At 42.1% G+C, this 21,629-nt stretch overlaps 1 protein-coding gene across 4 annotated transcripts in view; it reads left to right on the top strand.

Annotated features, from left to right (window-relative positions):
- The window catches only part of PLD5 (phospholipase D family member 5), a 394,942-nt gene that overhangs the window by 210,190 nt on the left and 163,123 nt on the right, over nt 1-21,629 (top strand). For all 4 annotated transcript variants that reach the window (XM_059412505.1, XM_059412504.1, XM_059412507.1 and 1 more), the window contains exon 4: nt 16,020-16,131. In XM_059412505.1, coding sequence (XP_059268488.1) covers nt 16,020-16,131 — 112 coding nt within the window. The remainder of the gene's footprint in view (nt 1-16,019; nt 16,132-21,629) is intronic.

Raw genomic sequence — 21,629 nt, 5'->3', positions numbered from 1 at the left:
TCTGTTCATGTCTTCTACCCATTTCTTGATTGGATTATTTGTTCTTTGGATGTTGAGTTTGCTAAGCTCTTTATAGATTTTGTGGACAGGAAAATCTTAAAAGCAAAACGAATACATGAAAGTAAAGAGAGAGCAAGCAAGCCTGTAGAATAGAAATGGTTCTTGGAGCCTGAGAAGCTCCCTGTCCCATCTTCCTTCATGCCTCCGTTGACCTCTAGAGCAGTATTTGCAAAGGGACCCGGGAGAACTTGTCTAAGTACCACATGTCTTGGGTTCTTAAGATTTGAAAGAAGCTGGTTCCCTTCTTTCTCCCCTCCCTCCTGCCAGTGGAGGGTAATCTTGCAGAGGTCCAGAATGAGGCCAGGACCAAAGTCCTGAACGTAGGTCCTTAACCACCAACTTGTTTCTCCAGGTGCAGTAAGGACCCCAGATTCTGTTTCCTTTAGGCCACTTAAGTTTTACCATTCCTAAAAAAAAGAAGGTACCAGCTGAGTGCCCGTTTGATTTAAGTTTTACCTGATCTTACCTTTCAAATGCAATAGGAGATTCAAGACTCTGGATTTAATATTTAACATTGTTCCGCACAAAACAACAAAGGACCCAAATTTGTAATAAATTCCCATGGCAGTTTTAAAGTTGAGCTGCTGTAGTAAAAAATGGGACATTCTTGGTATGTGAACATGGATTATGTGTGTGGGGAAAGGAAATAACATTATACTTTATAAGCACTATCTTGAGAGTAGAAAATGCAGTGTCCTCAAAACAATTACATTGCCCCCGCCCCCAAAAAAATTCCTTTCAGAGTTTGGGTGGCTAATCTTTGGACTTTTTTTTGTTTTTATCGAGACCTTATAAATACTGTGATGTAGTCATTGATTGGCTTGTTGCACTCTTAAAAAGATGCTAAAAAAACTTTCAAACCCTAATACCCAAGGGAGAAAATCTGAAGTTTTTTTTTTTAAAGATGTTCCAATATAATGCAAATTGACCCAGGTTCACAGCTTGTTTTCCCTGAATATGTTTTTATAAAAGGCTTTTATTTTGAGGAGTTAAAGAGTCAAACGTGGTATTTACTTCTAAACCAACTGAGCCTGAAATGTCCTACATGGAAGCCATACGTGACACATGAATGAACAGGAGCCATAACTGAGATTCAGCCCATCTACTCATTATAATACGTAATAATACAAAAGAATACTGTAAGCAAAATACCCTGAGAAATGGGCACCGGGTGGCAGCCAGGCCCCAGCTCAGCAGAAAAGAGACACAGATCAGCATGGCACAGGACACCTGTGTCTTCTCTGGGTGAGAAGCAGTTTCAGCAGAGGGTGTGGTGGTCATGATCTACAGGATGGTGAATGTTGGACTTGTGTGTGTGTGTAAACACATGCGTTAAAAATGCCGTTTTAATCTGTAGTTCTAAGAGGTTGCTGTTTCAATTCCTACCCTGAAAAACTCCCCTCTTTTCCACCTTGCGCTACTATTGTATCTGTTCCCTTCTGTGACTTTCCTGTGTGTGAAAGCCAGGTCAAGGGCTAGTGATCTGTGTTTCCATGGTAACCATATTTTAAAATGTGATCAAAGTACGTGGTCGGGCAAGGGATTTTGTTTCTTTCTGTCCGGATGATGAATTTCGACCCCAAAATACTGAAATTTCTAGGACAGTGTGATTGCTAATTTATGGGCTAGGGTAGTGGGGATTTATGAAATCAAGAGTGTTTGGGAAAAGCCAGGAAATGTGATGATTTCAGAACTACCTGCTTCATTGGGGGGAAAAAAATCCCTGTTCTCTGCAAGTTTGTTGTCCGAAACCAAATGAAATAATTAATGGGCTGCAGCGTCTGAATCTTTGAGATGCTTTTATATGGAATCAGTTAGTTACTTGTCTACCGTGAGTCACGATTGCCAATTCATGGTACATTACAATTAATTTTGAAAAATCCTGATTTAAAAAAAATGGGGTGGTATTTGCTCAATTTAGTGGTACCACAAATGAAAGTTGGGGGAGCCATGGGTCGTTTGGGAGAGTTCAAGCCAGGATCCTATCTCTACACCGTAGGTAGTAGGCAGAAGGAAGAGGTGAGTGAGGAGGGAGTGGCTCAGGTTCCTTTTTATCTACTTATCCACTGTGTGACCTTGAGTAAGATGCTGAACTTTAGGCCTCAGTTTCCTCATCAGCAAGACCAGGGGCCCAGAGCCTGCCTTGGCTGCTGTGTAGATTGCACTAGTTAATGTATGTAAGAGCATAGAACAGTGGCCATTTTACTACGTGTTTGTTAAGCTCACGAATGTTACTCACGTGCACACTGTAGCTCCAGCTCAAATCAGTTTGATTTTACTAACAGATAATGAATTCGTCTTCTATGCTTTATGCTCTGCTGGAAACCGGGATGGGTCCATCAAATTGAAAGAGAAACCATTTCTAAAAATGTGAAGCTCTGGGTAGACAAGAAGGATTATGCAAATTATCTTTAAATATACAACTGTAGATTTCATTTATTAAGTACGTTAAGTACATTTATTAAATAAATTTCACTTGTTAAGTACAAAATCACAAACACACAAACACACAGTCTTGCTTCTGTCCATCTGCTCATGCACACCTGTGTATGATATCTCGAATTTTGCCAGAAGAAGCCATGTGGTCTTCTCAAACCTGTGGCCACTTCTGATTTTTGCTGATTGATCAATTGGTTGGTTTTCTGCTCCTTGTTTTGGTTTTAAATGGAAGATCCCTACACCCAGGCAACACTGTGAGATCTCACCTTGATGTTGATGGGACGCGTTCTGTCTGGACCAGGGTATTGCAGCCGAGTGTGACTTGGTTGGTCCCTCCTGTAGCCTTCTCTTTCCTTGCTAGCGGTATTCCTCCTGATGGACTAAAGATGTGTGCTGACCAACAGCCAAGGACTTTTGTTGTACCTAACTTAGAAACCTCTTCCTTGTCCCATTGGTTTCATAGCCATGTTCATAGCTGGTTCCTAAATGGTATTATTAACATTTCCTATTAGAATCACTGTATGATTCAAGCTGTCCCAGGAAACCTGTCATCTGAAGGGGTCAGCTAGGGCTCTGTGCTCTCTACATCTCTTCCATTCTTCCTGTCTTTCTCACTCCTCCTGTCCCAAAGTGGGTCCATTCCCTTCCCAAGTAGTGAAGGAGGCTTCATTCATTCATTCCTCATGCAGTCAGCGTCCACCGTCAGCAACACAGGGGTATTTCTGGAACCAGGAGAATTCTGTTTTTGTCAGGGTCACTCCCATGTAAAAGTCAGAAAAGGACCCAGTACTTTTGCAGCCTCATCATAATGTTTAATTGGAATTTTTTTTTCTGAATTTTTTTGTAGTCTAGGGAAAAATCACAGCAGTTCCTGCTTTTCATTTTGTCTTAAAGGAGATGAGCATGGTTGGTGGAGGCTGGATTCTTTAAGTGATTAAAATTCTTTGAGACTGTTGGCAATTAAGAAATTGGTGTATTGTAATTAGTAGGTTGGCATGAGGCAGCCAGAGAAAACAGAATCTTCTGTTACTACCTGGAAAACACACATTTCATCCTTTGTTCTGTTGTGGAACTGGGGGCTTGCTTGCATTTCTACTATATGATGGCCAACTTCTTGCTGTCTTTTTTTTTTTTTTTTTAAGCAGGGATATAGGGAAAAATAAGACATGTGTAAATTAATGAATACAAAATTAGGATGCATGCTAATGTTCTGTTAGTTGGCTCAGTTTAGAATTCATTATTTTGTTTATTTTCAGTTCTCAGGGTTTGGTTCTGTAGAAAAGGCACCCAAGCAGCATTCCTCAGGAGACTCCCCTGGGAGGACTGCAGGGTTTGGCACCAAAGGCGTCTGATGTGCCCTGTAGTTTAGTACCTGTGGCCACACTGGGCAAAGGTCATAACTTATCCAATCCTCAATTAACTCATCTATAAAATGGGTATAATAATGCCAGTCTCCTTTGATGGCTCTATAAATCTGATTTAGATCATGTTTATAAAAGAACAGATAATGGAGCTCATAAAAGAGTTGCTGTTTTCATTTTTATTTTTGTTTTTCTGGTGAAGGGCAGTTAGTTTCAAATTTACTTCAAATTTACCTTGCTTTCTGTGTCATCTGAGAGCAGGAATAACTTTATGCTGTCCATCAAGCTCTCAACTTCTGTTAAAGGAGGTTCAGGATGTAGGTAAAGGAGGAAGAAAGAGAAATGTGCATATTTTCAGGGAGATCTTACCCTCCGGTCCCAGGAGGGCAGTTTTCAACCATGACTACCTGTCAGCATTACCAGGAGTGCTTCTAGAACATACTGATGCTCGGGCCACCCCCAGACACTTAGGTTAGAGGATCTGAAGAGGGGCTCAGGCTTTGATACTTTTTAAAAAGAGGACTTGGAAGCCAGGATTGAGTATCCCTGTTTTAAAACCACCCCAGCCCAATAAAGTGTCTGGTTCTTGTAGATTTCACAGCAGGCCCACACTGGTTCCTTCCCATCTGGTCTGTGGACCCAGTTTTCTCTGTTTCAGTTTAACCCTGTTTGTCCCACTTGTTCTCTCCGCAATGATAGAAAATGGTCCTCACCTTCCTGGTCTCTGGAACATGTGTCATGTATTATTACTGTAGCTTTATTGTCTAGCATGTGGCTTGGAAGAGAAGGGAGCCCAGTGATTGCTTTGAGCTTTGAAACCGTAAATTCCTCTCCAGCCCTCACATCTCTAGGCTAAATATGATTTCAGTCAAGCTCCTGGTATGCGGTGTCAGCATGAAAATAGCACAACCTGATGGAAAGGGTGTCTCTTTTTTGCAAAATAGCGTCTCTTCCCTGTTCCACAAAATCAACACTCAGCAGAAGCTTACAAATTAGCATTCTTGCATTGGAAATGTGGCCATGGAATGATTTTTGCATGGGCCTTTGTTGCACAAATATTTAGCAAGGTACTGTGTTTGCTGAGGATGCAAAGTCAAATGAGCAAAGGTCCGTACCCACTGTGGAACTCAAAAGTTGAGTGAAGGAGATGGAGAAATGGGTGACGAGAGCGCAGAGAGATAGAACAGCAGTGGGAGCCAGCAGTGAGCAGGCTGGGAAGGCTGTCCTCGGTTGGCTCTTGGTGGCTCAGTGAGCTCTCCGGCTCCTGTGGCTTCTGGTTCTCCCTCAGTGTTGCTCTTTCCTGGTAAATTCCTGCTGCTTCCCTGTGCTTCTGTGCCCCCATCTGTTGAGCGATCCTAATTATGCTCTTGCTTGCTTTCCAATATATTTCCAAGGGAAATCATCATTCTCCTATAAACTCATAAGCGCTATGATTAGCAAGAGTTTAACCTCTTTGATTCTTTTTAAATCCAATCATATAGGCATGAATAAATCATGAACCCCAAGATACTCTTCCCAGTTATTTGGATTAAATAATGATTTTTCTTTTTAAGTGGTCTTATCTTAGATTTGCTCACCTAAATTCTCGCCTAAATGTCTCTCTAGACCTTCTTGCTGAGCTTCCAGGGTCCCATTGGCCAATTTATGTTTTTGCAACTTTTTTTTGAAAAATCATGAGTTGGATTTTTCTCCCTCATTATAATAGTAATAGCATCGCACTATAGAAAATTTAAAACTAGGGAAATGATGAGAAAAACACAATCCACCATGGGACCATCAACAAAACTTTTTTTTAAGTTTGATATTTTATGCGTAATTACATACCTATACTCCTATGTATCTTGATTTTGAATTTAACATTACACCATAAGCACCTTTATATTATTTTAACATTTTAAACCTTATTTTAAATTGGCTGCATGATATGCAGGGTAGTGAATTAAATTGACGTAGCTCTTTCCTCTTGGACTTGCTATCTATTTTTTGATCCTTCTTTTCCTGAAGAACTTCCACTGCAGGAAATACCTTTGTGCAAAACATTTTCTTTTTGCTCGTTAACTTGGGATCCTTTCTCATAAGTGGGGGCAGAGGGCTACGGAGGTGAAGCTGCTTCCTTAAGACTGTGGGATTTTCAGGGAGCATGTAGGGCGCCCTAGTGGTTACGGGCAGGGGCAGTGGGAGTCGTCAGGAGTGAGGACCTAAAGGAAGTCTGCCTTCGTGCAGTGTGGGGCCCTCTACCCACTCAGAACAAGTGATTGGGAAAGAGCTGGAGTGTCAGGCTTATGCCCTTGCCTGTCCCCTCTGCCTTTTCTGAAGCCGAGGGTGCTGACCAGCTGTGCCAGCCACCTGCTTCCAGACATGGCTGACCGTGCCGCCAGAGTGACCTCACCCACCTCCCCTTTGCAGCTAGAGGTGATGCTGGAGCGCTCCACCCCCCCACCCCAAAAGCTACATTCTAGTTACTGTAGATCTCCAGCTGCCCAGGTCCCCGTTATAAACCTGCTGCTCCCAATGTGAAGTCCTTGCTGTTTCCTGACCTGTTATTGGCAACATGAGCTTATTCACTCTGCTGTCTGCATCTCTCTGCCCTGGATAGGGGTGGCTGTGTTCCTGCCCACGGGACGCATAACTGTGCTCACTGTCATTAGGCAAATCCTGATGAGTAACTGTTCAGAATAATGAAGCTCCTGAGTGGGATGGAACCTGGATTAATGAGTGGCCTCGGCTTGCAGGCCTGCCTAGCAGATCCTCTCGCTAGTGGCGGCCAGTGAGCCTTGTTGCTCATTGCCCACAAGGCGGGCATTCTCTAAGATGCTGGACATGTGGCACTGCCTGACTTCCCAAAGCTGTGATTTATCCCCGACTTCAGGATGCTTATGAACTCCTGTGCAGGCCACCACTTTCTCGCTTTGGATAAGGAATTCCGTGTTCCACAGCCATGTTGAGAGAGCTTCTGGAGCCTCTGGCCACATTCCCTGGCTCTACTGTCTCCCCCCGAGCCCAAGCCTAGCCATGGAGCTCATCACTGTGCTCTCCCATAAATGCCTGAGATCTTCTCATTTTTCCGATTGTCTTGGACACGCTCTGTCCCAGTCCACATTATCTCCCACTGGACCGTGCACCAACCTGATTCCCCATTCAGCCTCCAGCCCTGCCCTATACTAGTCCTTCTCCAATTTGTCATCAGGATTTTATTGATTTTTAATGATTTATTTATTTTAGAGCATGCGTGAGTTGGGGGAGGAGGGGCAGAAGAAGAGCATCTTCAAACAGGCTCCACACCCAGTGCAGAGCCCAAAGCGGGGCTGGATCTCATGACCCTGGGATCACGACCTGAGCAAAACCAAGTCTGATGCTTAACCAGCTGAGCCACCCAGGTGCCCTAGAGGTTTCTTTTAGAGCAGAAAAACAGAACTTCAGTTACATTCTTTGCTATGTAAGATCCCTCAGATCCACGGAGCTTTCCAGACTGGGTCCAAATTACATCCAGGTTTACAAGAACCTCCTGCTTCGCACTCAGACCTGGACCACTTTTTCTTGCCTTCCTTCCTTTGGCAAACTCTCCCTGTGTGCCCTACGCTGGGTTATCAGTGCCCCTGTCACATTGTCCCCAGGCCTGTAACTCCTACACCCTGACATCTGACACACTGGGCTCCATTTAATTACTTATCATTTATTTCCAGCACTTATGAAGGTCCCTGACCCTTAGCAAAACCCAGTGAATGTGTTAAATGAAATTGCTTTAAACACCCTTCTCTCAGTTCTGGGCCTCCTTTTATTTGAGAATAATAGCTGATGCTGGGAAATAGACAAGAAAATGACATATCTTTGTTTATATTCCTGGCAGACTTTGTATATTTCAGTAATTATAGTAAGTAAATAAAATTTCAGTTAAGTTTTTTAATTAAAAAAAAGAAAACTCAGCAAATACAGTACTGAAACTTTCAGTAAATATAGAGAGTAAATAAGAGATCAGTCTTGTAGATAATCAAACTAATTGGTTAAATAAAAAGCTAGGAAATTGAGTCCAGAGGGGATCCACGTATATGTGGTTTTATGTCTTAAATCATAAAGAAAAAAAATCAAGGGAAGTATATTGCTTTGAAAGGACATTGTGGCTTACAGTAAATCCTAGTCTTGTTTTCTCGCGACTGGATCATCACTTGCTTAGTATCTTTAATCAGTCCTTTGAAACTTTGATTTAAACTTTCTGTGCACATATAGACACATGTACATGTATGTGCACGGGCAGATAACAGCATCCCTAAGACACAAAGTCTCTTTCTCTCTCTCTCTTTCTCACAAACACGCACACGCACATTCTGGTGCTTATGTTAGGATTAGGGATTGGGGAATGCATTCTAGGTGGGATTGCTGAGTGGAAGACCGCAATGTCAGAGTACCCTTTCCCCCAGTCGCCAACAGGAGTCAAGGTTGCCACTCCTAAGTTGTTTCCCATCTCCTGAGTACACAGCTCCCCACATTTCTTCTTGTTGGGCTTCCCATGAAGCATCTCTTCACATCTGCCAGCCTGACTTTGCCCAGATTTGATTAGGCTTTTGGCTTTTCCTAATTTTTCATATTTTTTGTAGAGTACACCCACTAGCCCTTCCCCTCTTGTCTGCATGGCAAATATTTTATTCCAGAATTTTACTGTTTTTCATTTAGTTGGTGGTATCTTTTGCAATATAAATTTTTTTGTCTTTTGTAACTCTGTATATCTTGTATCGCTTCTATGTAGCTAATTTGTATATTAGTTTCGAGGCCCCGCAAAGTGCCACAGACAGGTGGCTTAGAACAGCAAAAATTCATTTCGTCCCAGTTCTGGAGGTTCCGAGTCTGTGATCTCTTTCCCTGGGCTGAGACCTAGGTGTCACCAGAGCTGTGCTCCCCCCAGAGACTCCTGCAGCCTCCACTACTGGGGGGATTATACTTCCCACCCCTTCCTGCATGTGGCAGCTGCCAGTGTACCCTCGTGTCACTTGCTGCTGTGTCCCTCCAGTCTTCAAGGCTGCCATCCTTGAATACCTCTGCTCTGTCTTCATGTACCCATCTCCGCAAGGGGTGGCCATTCCCTTCTGCCTCTCTCCTACAAGTACTGCTTGTGTCTAGGGCCCTCTTCAGTGATCTAGGATAATCTCATCTCCAGGTCTTTAATCATCCCTGTGAAGATCCTATTTCGAAAGAAGGTAAAACTTACATCCTCCAGGTGAGGACGTGACATCTTGGCGGGGGAGGCATTATTTAGCCTCCTGTAACTAAGCTAAAGTTCTCCCTACTTGTACTATGTACAAGACTGTACATGAATAGTTTTTTCTTGAAAGGGTTGGTATGATTTTTGGTTTTGCTTTTATTTTGTCAGGGTTTTTTTTAAGATTTTATTTATTTGGGAGAGTGAGCAGAGTGAGACAGTATGTACTGTGTTGAGGGAGCAGCAGAGGGAGAGGGAGAAGCAGACTCCCTACTGAGTGGGGAGCCCAATGCTAGGCTTGATCCCAAGACCTTGGGATCATGACCTGAACCCAAGGAAGATGCTTAACTGACTGAGCCACCCAGGTGCTCTTGTTTTTGTTTTTATTGTTTTGTTTTGTTTTAAAAGACTGACTTACTCATTTGAGAGAGAGAGAGTGGGCAATTGAGTGGGGGGAGGAGCAGAGGGAGAGAGAGAATCCCAAGCAGACTCCCCATGGAACATCAGCCCAAGCTCTTGGGGCTCAATCTCATGACCCAAGATCATGACCTGGGCTGAAACCAAGAGTCAGATGCTTACCCGACTGATCCAGCCAGGTGCCCCAGTATTGCTATGTTTTTATTCTGCCTGAAACATACTTTTCTCTGTGGTGTAATATAAGGATCCTTTCACTTAGGCCAGATTAAACTACTTGATCTTTTTCAGACTGAGTTAAAATCACACCTTTATTATTGATAGAATTGTGTGTATACCATTTTTGGATCTTCTGTTCCCTTATCTGTTTATCTATTCCTGTGCTTCTAACCATGTTGATATGATTACTGTGACTTTGTAATTTTTTTTTAAAGATTTTATTTATTTATTTGACAGACAGAGATCACAGGTAGGCAGAGAGGCAGGCAGAGAGAGGAGGAAGCAGGCTCCCCGCTGAGCAGAGAGCCCAAGGCGGGGGCTCGATCCCAAGACCCTGAGATCATGACCTGAGCCGAAGGCAGAGGCTTAACCCTCTGAGCCACCCCGGCGCCCTGTAATTTTTTTTTTTTATAATGCTGAAGGCATGTACACTTGTGAATTTCTCTGACACCAGATACTGCCTTCATTTCATGGCTTTGCTGTGAAGTTCTCCACTATTTATAGCTTTCTAGAGAATATAGAAATTCACTTTTCTTTTCTCCTGTGATGCACAGATGATCTAAGAGTGAGTTTTTAAATTTTCAAGTAGATATGATGTGTTTTATGTGTCACGCGTTAATGGTCTATTTCTCATTTTCTTAAATTATGAGTAAAGAGTGAAGCTGGTAGAACATCTCCCCACAACTGGTTTTCTTGGGTTTTTCTTTAACAGCCGTTACAGAACAGATTTTTATAATGTTCTCAGGACAGACCGTCGCTTGGAGGGATTTGATATATAGAATGAGAAATATGTATAAATGTAGACAATCAAGTTTACTGATAATATTCAATTTTCATATATTCTCATTTATCCCTTATTAGATCTACCCCCTTTTTGAGAGACCTATTTTGAAGCATTATATTGTGGTTGTGTTTTAATTGCATTACTGTTAGCTTTTGCTTTACATATTTCGCTGCTGTGTTGTTTGGCACATACCAGTCGATAGCTGTCACTGCTCCATAAATCGTGCCACAACAGAATAAGGCCATGCTCTTTCCCATCTAGTACTTTTAAGCCCTCCTAACTCTTACTCTAATTTTTACTGAGATTCTTTGTCCTGTTGGCTGCAGATCAGTGTTCCTCGGCTTCTTTTCACTCTCACCTTAATAAGGAGACTTCTTACACATTTTTTTCCCTAAACCTACCACCCTGTGAGATTGTAATACCACAGATACATTGTGTGTTTGTTGTATTTATATACATGTCTTATTTATAGAATAAACTTACACACAGACCAATGCAATCCCTTCTTAAAAAATTTATTTATTTATTTATTTATTTATTTGATAGAGAGATCACAAGTAGGCAGAGAGGCAGGCAGAGAGAGAGGAATGGGGAAGCAGGCTTCCTGCTGAGCAGAGAGCCCAATGCGGGGCTCAATCCCAGGACCCTGAGACCATGAACCGAGCCAAAGGCAGAAGCTTAACCCACTGAGCCACCCAGGCGCCCCAACACAATCCCTTTCAAATAATAGTGCTTCCCACTGAAAATCACGTAATAGGTTCTCAGTACAACAGTAGAACTTCCCTTGTAATGTGTCTGTCCTATTTCAAGAATCCTTCTGTAGCAGCTACGTCAAACACATACCATTTTCTCCTGTTCATCACGTGTTCTCCCTTTCATCCTCCTCAGTGATGGGTAGTATTATTTACAGTCTGATTAGAGACTTTCCTTGAATATGTTCCTCATATGGGTCATGTAGGTAATACAGTCTCTAAAAGAGATTTTACTGTATATATCTGCAAATATTTCTTTCTTCCTTTTTTTTTTTTTTTTTTTTTTGACCCTGGCAGGTAAAATCTGAGTAAAACATTTGCTTGTTCTAGTTTATTCCTTTTTTTTTTTTTTTAAGATTTTTATTTATTTATTTGACAGAGAGAAATCACAAGTAGTCGGAGAGGCAGGCAGAGAGAGAGAGACAGAGAGAGAGAGAGAGAAGCAGGCTCCCCGCTGAGCAGAGAGCCTGATGCGGGACTTGATCCCAGGACCCTGAGCTCATGACCCAAGCCGAAGGCAGCGGCTTAACCCACTGAGCCACCCAGGCGCCCCTGTTCTAGTTTATTCTTTATCGGAGTCTGTGGCCACCCTGTACTGGCTTAATGCTGCAGGTGACTGGCTCCTGCCCATCGGATCCATTTTGCTCGGGAGGTAGCTTGTTTTGTTCTGTTTTGTTTTGTTTTTGGCCATAAGTTTGTAAGAATTCCTCTTTCTCCTTGGTATTGATCGATTGCATCGACTGTGCCTAGATGGGTCTTTCTGCACTGCATTGCCTTCATCCTTCAGTTATCTTTTCAACAGGTAGATTTAGGCCTTTCCTAGTGGGACAGTTTCTCTTCTGTTACTTGAAAGCTTATTCTTTCTGCCTCTTATTTTCTTCCAACACATCTATTAGCCATGTGTTATATATCCTTGATTTATCTATCACCCTTTTCTTCCCTATTACCCTTAGGTTTCTGTGTGCATGCCCCTCTGTGCTTTGAAATATTTCTTCCGTTAGATCTTCAAGCTGTAATTTGGGTCTCGACAGTGGCTTTGCTGTTCTTTAATTATACTTCTAATTTAATTCTAAAATCGTTAGAGTGTTAGTCCCAGCCAGACTTATCTGTCTTTGCATATAACAACGTTGTGTTTTAGCTCCAGTTCCATATTCTCCAGTAGCCTGTCTCGTCAGCTGCTTACTGTGTTCAAGCGTCTTCTCTCTTATTGGGCCCCTTACATGCATCTGTATTTGACTTTATCAGATTATTAGTGGCTTCTTCCTTTTAGGTGAAGAAGGGACAGTATTAGGTGGTTAACTAGTCCTCCCCCCCTCCACCCCGTACTTCATACTCCAACCCCTAGGCAGTCTGCTTGGGCTTAATCGGCTTAAATTGCTCAACGCGCCTCAACCACTGACTATCTTCAAGATGATTTATTTAACTTGGAAATTTTGCCTAATGTTTCTCATCAGAAAGAGCACATTTTTAAGTTAGTTGACCCTTGGGGGCATCTGGGTTACTCAGTCATTAAGAGTCTGCCTTTGGGGGTGCCTGGGTGGCTCAGTGGGTTAAGCCACTGCCTTCGGCTCAGGTCGATCTCAGGGTGCTGGGATCAAGTCCCGCATCGGGCTCTCTGCTCAGCAGGGAGCCTGCTTCCTCCTCTCTCTCTCTGCCTGCCTCTCTGCCTACTTGTGATCTCTCTCTGTCAAATAAATAAATAAAATCTTTAAAAAAAAAAAAAAAAAAAAAAAAAGTCTGCCTTTGGCTCAGGTCCTCATCCTGGGGTCCTAGGATGGAGCCCTGCATAGGGCTCCCAGCTCCACAGGGAGTCTGCTACTTCCGCCCTGCTTGTGTTCTCTCTCGCTTTCTCTTTCCCTCTGTCAAATAAATAAATAAAATCTTAAAAAAAAAAAAATTAGCTGACCCTTGAACAACATGGGGATTAACGGGGGATAACCCACTGCATAGTCAAAAATCTGCATGAAACTTTTGACTCCCCAAAACTTGATACTGATAGCCTCCTGTTGACCAGAGCCTGACTGATAACAGAAAGAGCCAACTAACACATACTTTGTATGTTAGATGTACATTAACGTAAGCTAAGAAAATATGTTAATTAAGAAGATGCTAAGGCTGGGAAAACATTTTTACAGGACTACCCTGATTGTTGAAAAAGAAAAAAAATCTGCATATAAGTGGACCCATGCAGCTCAAACTCCTGTCGTTCAGGAGTTTCTGATGTTTAAAAACCAAAGAGGTTTTTGTATTCCTTTATGAAAACTCAGCGAGAGGATTTAACTCAGCAGTGAAGCCCTCAGAGGAGATCTCTCTCAGTGTTTCATACTCTCTGTGCTTCATACTTTTGTTACTACATTCCGAATGTCTTATCAAAAATGTGCAGATAGGAAGGTAAGACACTGTAAACAGGGGAGAACTTCACCCACCCAGGCCCAAGTTCATTACAGTAAGTACTATAATTAACAATTTTAAGAATCCTTGGGGTAAGTCATCAGCACGTACTAACAGGAAAAATTAGCTTTATTTAATGACAGTCTGCCAGTATCTGTGAACTTGGGAGTTTCTATTTTCATCTATGTTTGAGAGCTCTGGTCTTCATTTTAAATCTCACAAAAATAACATAGTGGGAATCAATTTAAGGCACACAGCCAGAAATACAGATAGGTTAGAAGATCTCTTATATTTCACTGGTGCAAGATCTATTGTTAACTAAGAGCAGGGGGAAAAAAAAAACATGCATTCGTGTAAAAACTGTGGCTTATTACCGGTGGAGTCTCCCAAAACACAACGCACATAAGCCTTTTCTCTGTGTGAAGGGAAGAATACAGGCAGTTTGACCGTGAGGCTGGGCTCCAGAAATCTGGGCCATGCAGACATCCCCAAGCCTCCAAGGGTGTGTGACAAGATTACAGTCCGCAAGTCCATGGGGTACCAGAGCTGACGAGGAAGGCTGTGTTGGTGATAATCCCGCAGGAGAACCACAGCTCCCCGCCACCTGGCTATCCTTCTCCGCCTCTATCTGAGCCCCTGGCTGCCTGGTACTTCCCGCTCCTGCAGGAAACCTGAAATCCACATAGACCCTGCAATCTACAAGGCGGCTGCTGTTTTCTTTCTTCCCTCCTCTGCCTCTCTGTGTTCAACAGCCCCCCTCCCCAATCTCTTTTAAATAAATTGTGGACACCAGCCTGGTACACTCATTCCACCCCTCCCCAGAACACCTGCTCCTCAGGGAGCCTGCCTCCAGGCTCTGGGTGCGGAGTAATTCATGAGCTCCACTTTGGGCACCTTGATTTCCATGCTTAGTTAGAGGAAGGGAGGCTTATGTCCCTGCCACGGGGTGCAGTTCCCACTCCGCCCTCTGGTACTCAGGGATGAGAGAGCACTGGCCATCTGAGGCCCCCGCTCCAGGCCAGCAGGGCTGGATTACACCAAACATTGCCCTCCTGCTACGTGGCCCTAGGACTGTCCTGCCGGCTTGCTCTCCTTACCTCCGAAGTCTCGGACTTGCATCTTTGGCTTCTCTGCTTTCTGAGGCTGAAGTGCAGGAATCCTGCATCCACACCTTCCCTTCCCTCCTATCCTTTGTACCGAATCGTTATTAGTTATTAATGGTCCATCCTTATCAAAGCAGGATAAGACTTTGCCACCTGGGGGCCATGAAGACCAAACCTTATTGCCTGTCCCACCCCGGAAGGCATTTGAGTTTGTGGCTGAATAACAAAGTTCTCCAAAATCAATAAAAGAAGACCAGTTCCTTTTATGACAGGAGAGGGAGTCTGTGAACACACACAAGGGAAAATAAACGAGCTAAGGTTGCTGTCCCCTCACCTGAGACGGTGTAATTGCTGAGGACCTGCCCCAGCGCAGTGTCCGGGAGATGACAATTTCTTATAAAAATGTAATGCTTGTGAAAATCTTATGTAAGCAAAGCTTTATGTTTTATTTTTTATTTTTATTCCAGTCATTTTTGGGTTGTGCTAGTAATGACAGATGGCTAGGGCAGAGCGTTAGTTGAATTCTGTAAAAAGGGGTTTTAAACCAGAAGGTGAATTCAGGCAAATCACCTATAAGTAGCCGTGACTTTCCTCATCAGAGCTTCCACTGAAAGGATACTTACCTACTACTAATTCCTTTAATTCTCACAAAAAACCTTTTAAAGTACATGTTATTTTTATCTATGTTCTACTGAGGAAGAAGCTAGAGATTAGTGAGAAGAAACACAGCTTATAAATTGGAAAACCAGCTGGAATCCAGGTCTCTCTAGGCCCAAACACAACTTTATAATAGTCTCTGCTGCCTCTTCCAGTGTAGATAATGTCAGAATGGAAAAGGAAAAGAAGAGTAGATTTGCACTGTAGCATTGAACTTGGAATTGCAGTGATTGTCACTCGGAAAACACAATGTAATCTGTGTTCATGCTACTGCTCCGGTTCTAGAACTCGTCTGAAAGAATTGTCCACGAACGCTAACTGCTGAAACGCTTCCCTTTGAAAGTTTGAATAAATCGGGGCGCCTGGGTGGCTCAGTGGGTTAAAGCCTCTGCCTTCGGCTCGGGTCATGACCCCACGGTCCTGGGATTGAGCCCCCGCATCGGGCTCTGCTGGGCCGGGAGCCTGCTTCCCTTCCTCCCTCTCTGCCTGCCTCTGCCTACTTGTGATCTCTGTCAAATAAATAAATAAAATCTTTAAAAAAAGAATTTGAAGGAATAGTTTTAATTGTTAATACATTTATTTATACCTATCCTAAGTAGCATACTTTAGGTTTTCTGACTTTGCTCATCTTTGAATATTTTTTTCTAGGGTCAACGTCTTTTTGAAAAGTTGCTCCAACTGACTTCACAAAATATTGAAATCAAGCTAGTGAGTGATGTGACCGCCGACTCAAAGGTATTAGAAGCCTTGAGATCAAAGGGTAAGGCCAAGGTCTCTGCGCTACTCTAGCCCCTGGGTGGGGGGGGTTCCCTGAGGACAGCTCTCATTCTGCCTAAAATAATACGTGATTTCTTGATGGTCAGCCCATTGCATGAAGTTCACTTCTTGTTTCTCCTTTGAAAAATAACCCAATTAAAGCCTATAAATGAGAGACCTAATTAATCAATACTACTGGGAGGTTTTAAATAGTGTTGTTGCGTATTGGTTGTTGCAAAATAATCTACTAGGCATTAAAGGATAATTAACTAGAAAGAAGACTCTTTCCCTCTCTGAACATTGCAATGATAGGATTCAAGAGCCACTTCTCATTCGAACAAACATTGGATTTCTGTTTTTCTCTTGCCCTTCAAATGGAAGTCCTCCTCATGCCCCAACTTCTTTTAAAACATTATAGTCAGATTTTAAAACATTATAAAACTGTGAAACCCAAGTAATTCCACAGAGAATATCATTCACAGGCCACTTTGTGATTTGTCTCCAAATCCCACAAAGACCTGGAGGAATCCTTAGGAAATAACTTCCTTGACTTTGCTGTGTCTTCACTAACACAACTGTTCCTTCCAAATACTTCTCACGGGTTTATCAGAATGTTGGCCGTGTATTTTACTACTGGAGCTGTAAGCCTCTGAATGGAAATGGCAGGTGTGGGCCCATGAAAATGCTCACGCTACCAGGTGTCCCCAGGAGAAGACGAGGCTTTGGCCCCAGGGAGCAGCGTTGCGTCTCCTGTGTGTGCTATTTAAACATGCTGGGCGGTGTTGCTTGTTATCTTCCCTGGATTATTAAGTGAAAACACTTTCTGAAAAATGTACCAGGCTATGAAGCAAAGGGCTGAGCCCAAGGAGTCTTTCCTTCTGCAAGAGAAAACTTGGAAGCAATAAAACCTAAGGGACGATATAAATACACAGAATACATAACTGTGGTCGGACTCAGGTGTATTGTTTTTTCTGTGCATGGGAAAATCAGGGTAACTTAGGAGCTACGGTTAGGCCTGAAAAGCTTCACTGTGCTTCCTGAGCACAGGATATTTTTGAAACACTAGAAAATACATAGTTCAGTGGATTAATGTGAATTAGAAATGTGTTCTTTTTTTTAATTGTGTTATGTTAGTTACCATACAGTACATCATTAGTTTTTGATGTAGTGTTCCATTATTCATTGTTTGTTTCTCACACCCAGTGTTCTGTGCAATCCGTGCCCTCCTTAATACCCATCACCGGGCTAAGCCATCCGCCCCTCCCCTCCCCTCTGAAACTCTGTTGGTTTCCCGGAGTCCACAGTCTCTCGTGGTTCATCTCCCACTCTGATTTCTCCCCCTTCGTTTTTACCTTCTCCTCTTGTTCTCCATGCTATTTCTTATGTTCCACAAATAACTGCAATCATGTGATAATTTACTTTCTCTGTTTGTTTTATTTTACTCAGCATAATCTCTTCTAATCCCATCCAAGTTGATGCAAAAGTTAGGTATTCATCCTTTCTGATGGCTGCCTAATATTCCATTGTATATATGGACCGCATCTTCTTTTTTTTTTTTATTAAATCTATTTATTTTCAGCATAATAGTATTCATTATTTTTTCACCACACCCAGTGCTCCATGCAATCTGTGCCCTCTATAATACCCACCACCTGGTACCCCGCCCTCCCACACCCCCGCCACTTCAAACCCCTCAGATTGTTTTTCAGAGTCCATAGTCTCTCATGGTTCACCTCCCCTTCCAATCTCCCCCAACTCCCTTCTCCTCTCCAACTCCCCATGTCCTCCATGCTATTTGTTATGCTCCACAAGTAAGTGAAACCATATAATAATTGACACTCTCTGCTTGACTTATTTCACTCAGCATAATCTCTTCCAGTCCCGTCCATGTTGCTACAAAAGTTGGGTATTCATCCTTTCTGATGGAGGCATAATACTCCATAGTGTATATGGACCACATCTTCCTTATCTGTTCATCCATTGAAGGGCATCTTGGTTCTTTCCACAGTTTGGCGACCGTGGCCATTGCAGCTATAAACATTGGGGTACGGATGGCCCTTCTTTTCACTACATCTGTATCTTTGGGGTAAATACCCAGTAGTGCAATTGCAGCGTCATAGGGAAGTTCTATTTTTAATTTCTTGAGGAATCTCCACACTGTTCTCCAAAGAGGCTGCACCAACTTGCATTCCCACCAACAGTGTAAGAGGGTTCCCCTTTCTCCACATCCCCTCTAACACCAGTTGTTTCCTGTCTTGTTAATTTTCACCATTCTAACTGGTATAAGGTGATATCTCAATGTTGTTTTAATTTGAATCTCCCTGAGGGCTAGTGATGATGAACATTTTTTCATGTGTCTGATAGCCATTTGTATGTCTTCATTGGAGAAGTCTCTGTTGATATCTTCTGCCCATTTTTTTAATATGATTGCCTGTTTTGTGTGTGTTGAGTTTGAGGAGTTCATTATAGATCCTGGATATCAACCTTTTGTCTGTACTGGCATTTGCAAATATCTTCTTCCATTCCATGGGTTGCCTCTTTGTTTTTTTGACTGTTTCCTTTGCTGTGCAGAAGCTTTTGATTTTGATGAAGTCCCAAAAGTTTATTTTCGCTTTTGTTTCCTTTGCCTTTGGAGACATATCTTGAAAGAAGTTGCTGTGGCTGATATCAAAGAGATTATTGCCTATGTTCTCCTCTAGGATTCTGATGGATTCCTATCTCACGTTGAGGTCTTTTATCCATCTTGAGTTTATCTTTGTGTACGGTGTAAGAGAATGGTCGAGTTTCATTCATCTACATATAGCTGCCCAGTTTTCCCAGCACCATTTATTGAAGAGACTGTCTTTTTTCCACTGTATATTTTTTCCCATTTTGTCGAAGATTAATTGACCATAGAGTTGAGGGTCCATATCTGGGCTCTCTACTCTGTTCCACTGTCTGTGTCTGTTTTTATGCCAGTACCATGCTGTCTTGGTGACCACAGCTTTGTAATAAAGCTTGAAATCAGGTAAAGTGATGCCCCCAGTTTTATTTTTGTTTTTCAACATTTTCTTAGCGATTCGGGGTCTCTTCTGATTCCATACAAATTTCTGGGTTATTTGCTCCAGCTCTTTGAAGAATACCGGTGGAATTTTGATCGGAATGGAATTAAAAGTATAGATTTCTCTAGGCAGTATAGACATTTTAACAATGTTTATTCTTCCAATCCAAGAGCATGGAATGGTCTTCCATCTTTTTGTGTCTTCTTCAATTTCCTTCATGAGTGTTCTGTAGTTCCTCAAGTACAGATCCTTTACCTCTTTGGTTAAGTTTATTCCCAGGTATCTTATGGTTCTTGGTGCTATAGTAAATGGAATCGATTCTCTAATTTCCCTTTCTGTATTTTCATTGTTAGTGTATAAGAAAGCCACTGATTTCTGTACATTGACTTTGTATCCTGCCACTTTGCTGAATTGCTGTATGAGTTCTAGTAGTTTGGGGTGGAGTCTTTTGGGTTTTCCATATAAAGAATCATGTCATCTGCAAAGAGAGAGTTTGATTTCTTCATTGCCAATTTGGATAACTTTTATTTCTCTTTGTTGTCTGATTACTGTTGCTAGGACTTCTAATACTAAGTTGAACAAGAGTGGTGAAAGTGGACATCCTTGTCTTGTTCCTGATCTCACCAGGAAGGCTGCAAGCTTTTTCCCATTGAGGATGATATTTGCTGTGGGTCTTTCATAGATAGATTTTATGAAGTTCAGGAATGTTCCCTCTATCCCTATACTTTGAAGCGTTTTAATCAGGAATGGATGCTGGATTTTGTCAAATGCTTTTTCTGTATCAATTGAGAGGACCATGTGGTTCTTCTCTCTTCTCATATTAATTTGTTGTATCACATTGATTGATTTGCGAATGTTGAACCATCCTTGTAGCCCAGGGATGAATCCCACCTGGTCATGGTGGATAATCTTTTGAATGTGCTGTTGGATCCTGTTTGCTAGGATCTTGTTGAGAATCTTAGCATCCATATTCATCAGTGATATTTGTCTGAAATTCTCCTTTTTAGTAGGGTCTTTGCCTGGTTTGGGGATCAGGGTAATGCTGGCTTCATAGAAAGAGTCTGGAAGTTTTCCTTCTGCTTCAATTTTTTTGAAACAGCTTCAGGAGAATAGGTGTTATTTCTTCTTTGAAAGTTTGGTAGAATTCCCCAGGGAAGCCATCAGGTCCTGGGCTCTTGTTTTTTGGGAGGTTTTTGATCACTGCTTCAATCTCATTACTAGATATCGGTCTATTCAGGTTGTCGATTTCTTCCTGGTTCAATTTTGCGAGTTTATAGTTTTCCAGGAATGCATCCATTTCATCAAGGTTGCTAAGCTTATTGGCATATAACTGTTGATAATAACTTCTGATGATTGTTTCTACTTCCTTGGTGTTAGTTGTGATCTCTCCATTTTCATTCATAATTTTATGAATTTGGGCTTTCTCTCTTTTCTTTTGGATTAATGTGGCCAGTGGCTTATCGATCTTATTGATTCTTTCACAAAACCAACTTCTAGTTTCATTGATATGTTCTACTGTATCTTTGGTTTCTACCTCATTGATCTCAGCTCTAATCTTGATGATTTCCCTTCTTATGTGTGGAGTTGGTTTGATTTGTTGTTGATTCTCCAGTTCTTTAAGGTGTAGAGAAAGCTGCTGTGTGGATTTTTCAATTTTTTTGAGGGAGGCTTGGATGGCTATGTATTTCCCCCTTAGGACTGACTTTGCTGTATCCCATAGGTTTGGGACCGAAGTGTCTTCATTCTCATTGGTTTCCGTGAATTGTTTCAGTTCTTTGATCTCCTGGTTGATCCAAGCATTCTTAAGCAAGATGGCCTTTAGCTTCCAGGTGTTTGAGTTCCTTCTGAACTTTTCCTTGTGATTAAGTTCCAGTTTCAAAGCATTGTGATCTGAGAATATGCAGGGAATAATCTCAGTCTTTTGGTATCGGTTGAGTCCTGATTTGTGACCCAGTATGTGGTCTATTCTTGAGAAGGTTCCATGTGCACTTGAGAAGAATGAGTATTCTGTTGTTTTAGGGTTGAATGTTCTGTATATATCTATGAGGTCCATCTGTTCCAATGTGTCATTCAATGCTCTTGTTTCTTTATTGATTTTCTGCTTCAATGGTCTATTTCTGAGAAGAGGCGTGTTAAGATCTCCTACGATTAGTGTATTCATATCAATATGACTCTTTATCTTGATTAACAGTTTTCTTATGTAATTAGCTGCTCCCATATTGGGGGCATAGATATTTACAATTGTTAGATCATCTTGGTGGATAATCCCTTTAAGGATTATGTAGTGTCCTTCTGTATCTCTGACTACAGTCTTTAGTTTAAAATCTAATTTATCTGATATGAGAATCGCTACCCCAGCCTTCTTTTGAGGCCCATTGGCATGAAAGATGCTTCTCCGTCCCTTCACTTTCAGTCTGGGTGTATCTTTAGATTCAAAATGGGTCTCTTGTAGACAACATAT

This window comes from Mustela nigripes, chromosome 10 (assembly GCF_022355385.1).
Source record: "Mustela nigripes isolate SB6536 chromosome 10, MUSNIG.SB6536, whole genome shotgun sequence".
Lineage (NCBI taxonomy): Eukaryota > Metazoa > Chordata > Mammalia > Carnivora > Mustelidae > Mustela > Mustela nigripes.
Note: the sequence above shows the minus strand (reverse complement) of the source record. Positions and strands in the feature narration are given on the sequence as shown.